The 6,797-nt window shown below is 35.6% G+C and overlaps 1 protein-coding gene across 1 annotated transcript in view; it reads right to left on the bottom strand.

The window, feature by feature from the left end:
* Nucleotides 1-94: 94 nt before the first annotated feature.
* LOC117107312 (DBH-like monooxygenase protein 1) overlaps nucleotides 95-6,797 on the bottom strand; it is a 12,590-nt gene continuing 5,887 nt past the window's right edge. Inside the window, exons 6-12 of the mRNA XM_033248955.1 lie at nucleotides 5,222-5,324; nucleotides 4,562-4,728; nucleotides 2,064-2,121; nucleotides 1,534-1,658; nucleotides 956-1,015; nucleotides 735-865; nucleotides 95-310 (exon numbers count right to left, since the gene is read on the bottom strand). Of these exons, the coding sequence (XP_033104846.1) occupies nucleotides 109-310; nucleotides 735-865; nucleotides 956-1,015; nucleotides 1,534-1,658; nucleotides 2,064-2,121; nucleotides 4,562-4,728; nucleotides 5,222-5,324 (846 nt within the window). The 3' untranslated portion in view covers nucleotides 95-108. The remainder of the gene's footprint in view (nucleotides 311-734; nucleotides 866-955; nucleotides 1,016-1,533; nucleotides 1,659-2,063; nucleotides 2,122-4,561; nucleotides 4,729-5,221; nucleotides 5,325-6,797) is intronic.

Genomic DNA, 6,797 nt, shown 5'->3' with positions numbered 1-6,797 from the left:
ATATATATATATATATATATATATATATATATATATATATATATATATATATATATATATATATATATATATATATATTGTTCTCTGTGACTTTTTAAAAATATACTTTTAGTAATTTTGTATTTTGCTGAAGATGAAATAGAATGAAATTCTCACCCGTCCAAGTGATATGTCCTCAACTGAAAATATTGGGAGGCCGGAGTGATTCGTACACAACGATACTCGGGATGTTCTATACCATTCTCTGATGCCATCTCTTCTGTCACTAGTCCACTCCAAGTTATATATAGCTTCGTGCAATGATTGATTTCTATATAACAGTTAAAGGTAAATCACAGACTAATATGTTTTGCTATGAAATATATACTATTTGTGTTGTAATAATAATCAACAAAATTCATTTGCAATAATTAAATTAATATTAATGATAATAATAATAATAGCAATAGTAATAATAATATTATTAATAATAGAAATATTAATAATAATAATTATATAATTATTTAATGATAATAAAAAACTTTAATAAAACAATAATTAATTAATGATTATTTAAAAATAACAATGGACTTAATACTAGGATATATATAAAAACTGAGCCAAGACAGTGAGAAGCTATAGAACCATCACAACATCTTTCAGTAGTGGTACAAGACCTGTCAGCTCAGTATTGTGCCTATTCATTTAGGAATATTTAACAGTGCCCAACTGTTGTGCATTATCGTGCAACTCACTTTAAGTCACCAAGATTCAGTAACTTTTCCAATGTATTTGGATTTGGGGTGTTGTAGCATTTTCCGGCATTAGCTTTCGGATAGTACGACAGGAAGGCCAGACACATTTCGTCAGTTGTTGCCGCACCACTCTGGAAGGAATAATTAGCGTAGGAAAGTCATTTACCAAAAAAATGACTTCAGTATCACAGAGATAGTTGATATGAAAGCAATTTACTTACAAATGTAGCTGCTTCTCTATCCATCGTATTGTATGTACATTCTACGAATAGATCATCGCCCTGTAAAACAAACAAGATTTAAAACCTAGAAATAATATTATATACAAGTTAAATACCAATCAATTATCTAATTGGTAGGAATTTTAAAGCCACATACACAAAACAAAATGCACCTAAACTACAAATTCATTCTAGAAATAGAGGATAAAATGTTCAACACGCTTAACCGAAGTTCAATAATTGAGCACCTCAAATACCATTTACTGATGAATGCTTTGCGGATGGTTCTGGTTTGAATGAGGCCCTATATAACATCAAGCCTGTCTGCCGAAACCCAGTTCGCCGAATGCCAAATTGCCGACTCCTCTCTACCGAAACCCATTTGGCCGTCGGACAGATTACAGACCAATCCCTAAATGATCTGATAAGTATCAGTTTCGATGACAAATAATAGCCATGATGATGTCACCAAACCTGATTAGGCCATTATAATTAGCCATGTTATTGTAAAATTAATCAATTTAGACATTGCCTGCTATGAAGTTTCCATGTTAATAAAATATTTAACAATGTATTACCGGTTTAACTATCCACTCTTCCTTTAGATATCGTTGTTCTTGTAGATTGAAGTCGTATGTTGTGTCACGTGCAATTTCTCCGATATATTCACCATTCCGGTAGTGGGTTAACCGAATACCAGTTGCTGTTGAGTGCAAGAAATAGGGGAGAAAAAGCACAATTCGTCGGGGAGAAAAAAAAATATGTATTTTCTACATTGGTAGACTATAAAATCGAATAACTAAGCCTTTGAAACCCCTAAATTGTCAACATTTTCGGAAACTTCGCCCCCAGGACCACTTTCGGAGCCTCTTAATCGAAGCTCGACCACGCCCACTTTGCTTTCGTCGGGGAAATCTAAAACCTCGTCTGGGCATCGGCCTCCTCGTCGGGGACCTCGGCCCCCTCGTCGAGGACCTCGGCCCCCGTCGGGCAAATCCTGGCGCCACCCCTGAGTAGCAGTAGCAGTAGTAGTAATAGTAATATAATATCTTTTACTATATAAATATACTTCTTTTTTTAAAATATTTCAATATAATTATTTACAAACCGGCTAAATGTGCATGCAGAATAATCGAAAATACTCTCAGGTCGCCCTCTGTAAACATCTGCAAAATGTTTGAAAACAATTATTTATTTATAAATGTTATTAGATCTTTAAAATAAAATGAAATCCAGAATTTCTAGTTACTGCAAAAATAGCTCTACCATATGTAAAATAGTAATAGGCCTAATAGTAGTAGTAGTAGTAGTATATTAGTAGACCATTAAAATTCATGGCCGGAGGCAGGGCCGGCGGAACGTTTTTCAAAGTGGGGGGAGGGGGCCACTTATAAGATGAATGGGAATATGAATCATGCAGATCTGGAATCAAATCTAGGGGGTCCAGGGTCCTCCCCCGGGAAAATTTTGATTTCTAGATGGCGGGAAATGACTTTTCTCGACTTTTGAGTTAGGTGTCTAATGTGTTTGTTCTTCAAAATTCAAGGTTTCCCCCTCTTGAAAACGGTCAGGTAAACTTTCTCATTCTTATTACAGTAAATAGGCCTGATATGTGTGTAAACATACATTAAAAAAAATGAGTAGTTGCGTAGGCCTACGTATTCTTTTTTCAATGAATCGATAAGCTCCAAAGAAAAATTTTGATTCCTAGATGGCGGGAAATGAGCTTTTCCGACTTCTGAGGTGTCTTAATTACTTTTAAGTTCTTCAAAATTCAAGGTTTTCCCCTCTTGAAAACGGTCAGGTAATTTTTCCCATTGCTTTTACTGTAAATAGGCCTTATGTATACATACATAAAAAAAAAGAGTAGTTACATACGATTTTTTCCCATGAATCGATAAATCCCAAAAAGAAAGGGGGGGGGGGTCTGGGGGCTCTCCCCCGGGAAAATTTTGATTTCTAGATGGCGGGAAATTACTTTTCTCGACTTTTGAGTTAGGTGTCTAATGACTTTGTTTCAAGGTTTCCCCCCTCTTCAAAACGGTCAGGTAAACATTCTTATTACAGTAAATAGGCCTGATATGTGTGTAAACATACATAAAAAAATGAGTAGTTGCGTAGGCCTACGTATTCTTTTTTCAATGAATCGATAAGCTCCAAAGAAAAATTCCTAGAAGGCGGAAATTAGTTTTCCCGACTTTTGAGGTGTCTTTTAATTACTTTTAAGTTCTTTAAAATTCAAGGTTTTCCCCTCTTGAAAATTATTATAATGAATCAATAAACACAAAGAGAAAAGGGAGGTTCAGGTTCTCCCCGGGAAAATTTTTAAATGGTGGGAAATGAGCTTTCCTGACTTCTGAAGTATCTTTTAGCGATTTTTAATTTAAGTTCTTTAAAATTCAAGGTTTTCCCCTCTTGAAAACGGTCAGATAAATTTTTACCATTGTTATTACAGTAGATAGACCTTTGGCTTATTTGTGTATACATACATAAAATAAATTGAGTAGTTGCATACGAATTTTTTTCCATGAGTCGATAAATCTAAAAAAAAAGGTGGGGGGTCCGGAAAATTTTGATTCCTAGAAGGCGGGAAATGAGCTTCCCGGCTTCTAAGTTGTCTTTTAATTACTTTTAAGTTCTTCAAAATTCAAGGTTTTCCCCTCTTGAAAATTATTATAATGAATCCAAATGAAATCCATAATGAACCCAAAGAGAAAAGGGAGGTTCGGATTCTCCCCGGGAAAATGTTGATTTCTAAATGGTGGGAAATGAGCTTTCCCGATTTCTAAAGTACCGGTATCTTTTAGCGATTTTAATTAAAGTTCTTCAAAATCAAGGTTTTCCCCTCTTGAAAACGGTCAGGTAAATTTTTTTTCTCCCGTGCGAAAATTTTTGATTCATAGAATCTGACTTCTGAGGTGTCTTTTTATTACTTTTAAGTTCTTCAAAATTCAAGGTTTTCTCCCTCTTGAAAATGATTCAATGAATCAATGCACACCAAAGAAAAGGGGGGTCCGGGTTCCCCCGGGAAAATTTCGATTTATAGATGGCGGGAAATGAGCTTTCCTGACTTCTGAAATGTCATTTATAAATGACTTTTTAATTTCTTAAAAATTCAAGGTTTTCCCATCTTGAAAACGGTCAGGTAATTTTTTTTAATTTTATGTGTGTATACACATAAACAAATGAGTAGTTGCATGCGTATTCTTTTTTCCATGAATCAATAAATCCCAACAAGAAAGGTCTAGAATTCTTTTTTTTTCCTTTTTCTTTTTTTGGCCCAAGGGAGGGGTCAGGACCGATGACCCCCTCCCCCAGATCCGCCAATGTGAACTGCGAGAAAATGTAACTCGGTCGGGGACTGGATAAACATTCTCTTTCCCATCCTTCTCCTCCTTCTTCCCTCTTTCTTTGCTTGCATTTCTTTCCAATCATACAAAAATCCCCCCCCCCCCCGGTTCCGCCGGCCTTGGGAGGTCCACCAAAAAAGTCTTCTCCACTCTCGAGAATTAGTTCCCAACTTTTCAGCTTTTTCAGAACGAATACATTTGTGCTACAAACAACTACAACTCTGTCACTTTAAAATATTAATATATAAACTATTACCTCCTCAGAACATTTTCTTTCACAGGTACCCTGGAGCGTGAAAGCCTCCTCTTTGGGTGGTATCACGAACGTAACGAACGATGGAAGACCCGTTACCAACATACTTGCATCATATTGACGAAGCTTAGGTGTATAGTAAATACGTACACCGCTGTTGTCGCGACTACCTAACCCGGAAAAAAGCAAAATGAAAGAGAAAAAAAAACGTATTGAGATATTTTATTCCAAACTCATTTTTTCAGTATATATAGGCCCCTATTCCTTGATTTCTGCTTATTCCTAGAGATATTACGCTTTATTGGTTTGCCTGCAGTGAGTGTTTATAAAAATGTAATGTATCCGATGAGAATCGCAGGTCCCCTCCTTACAAATATACCTATACCGTTCGACTATTTAACTCTTCAGGTGTTTCCATTATGTCACATCATTCAGTAGATATGCCACCCTTTTTATAGAGAATTTTGCATTAAAAGAGTATCGAATTCACTATGAACTTTACGATGGGCTGAGGAAATCAACCCCAGCAAGTCCTTGCTCTTTCATTCTATGGAATCCTTAAGTAGGCCTACGGGCTCCTGGATACGCCCATATCAACTGGGACACAATGTACATATGATCTTCAAAACATATCTTTCAAATTTAAATCATACTTGTTCTTACCTTGCAGAAGTTGTGGATTGTCATAGTGTACCTGGAGTTGAAAATACCTAACATCACCGCGTGCTCCTACAGGATAGCCAGCTTGCTCTGGAAACACTAATGGCTGAAACATTTGAGAAAAACTAATACATTTAAAAAAGTACTTCGTACGTGTAAAGGAAGGCGCTCTATAAATAGGGAAGAAGAACAGAAATAAAGAATAAAGACCTTGGCCTACAATGTCTGTAAAACAGAACATAGGTTTCCTCATTGCCATAATGAGAATTGATGTTGAAATTAAAAAAGAAAAATACTATGCTTCTGCACTGTAATGCATAGGCCTATTTTAATACACTACTTAGATAGACTTCTCTTTTTCCATTTTGATTTCAGAGGTCAAAAACACTTTTTCAATTTTTTTTTTCAATCATATAGTGGTGTAGAATAGTCTTTTGAGAACATTTTCCAGAAAAAATTAATGCGATAATTTCACTCTCCGTTATGGAGTTATGAATTTTTAGATAACACGAGGACAGAATTCAGCCGCAAAGCTTATCTTATTTCTGTTGGTTACGCACCACTGACTTGAGTTGTTTGTCATCACTTCAAGATGTCTCTACCGCTTCGTGGAAAAGGCGTATTCGATACGAGTTAAGTACGAGCATTCCCATCAAATGTTCCTGGTGATCGTAACCAACTCGCGGTGCGCTCGTACTTGACTCGTACTCGTTTCAGGGTGCTCGCACCAAACTCGTGGATTACAAAACCGCCAATGAGTAGGCCCCTATCCCGAGTAATGTACGAGCAGGGAACAGTGCTACAATTTGTTCCCTGGTTACGAGTTAGGTAGGAGTGCCCTGAGTACTCTACGAGTTACCTACGAGTCCTTCGAGTTTACTACGAATAGTCAACTCGTAGCATTAATTTTGAACATGTTCAAACTAGTAGCGCTTTTCCTCCCCGACAAGGTGGGGGGAGGGGGAGTAGGCCCTATTTATAGTCTTTGCTTGGACAAAATTTGGAAAATATTAAAGTATGTGGAAAGTGATCGATCGGACAGATAAACCCAGTGCAAAAACATAGGAAAAACGATATGGAAGGAAAAAATCAGAACAAAAACAATGGCTCAGTTTTCCAGCTGCTGCTGGGAAAAGCGAAATAATTAAATAAAATTTAACCTTTATAAAACGTACACGTTCATTTTATATACGGCTGGAAGTGGTGCAACTTTTTTTTAAATGGCAATGTTACATGAATCTGCAGTAACATATTGTTTTTAATATAGTCCTATGACTATTGATTGAAAGTTTTTTTTAATACTAATTGACGATTGCATACAGCTAGAGAATATTATTATTATCAATTATTTATGACGATTAATTAAATTAAATTTACAATTTTTATACTTAAAAAGCACATGAATCTTTTATTAAATAACCTTTAACTTTTCAAAACTAATGATGATTGTACAGGATCTGATTACTTCAGTGTGTGTGTGTCACAAAAATTATAATTTTAAAAACTATTGTTCTATGTTTTAAAACGCTGTAAACAATGCTTATATGGCAAAATACAATATTATTATTATTATTATTAT

The sequence above is a fragment of the Anneissia japonica genome, unplaced genomic scaffold (genome assembly GCF_011630105.1).
Source record: "Anneissia japonica isolate Jap-2015-1 unplaced genomic scaffold, ASM1163010v1 scaffold211_len1577895_cov191, whole genome shotgun sequence".
Classification (NCBI taxonomy): domain Eukaryota; kingdom Metazoa; phylum Echinodermata; class Crinoidea; order Comatulida; family Comatulidae; genus Anneissia; species Anneissia japonica.
This window is presented reverse-complemented; position numbering and strand designations above follow the sequence as displayed.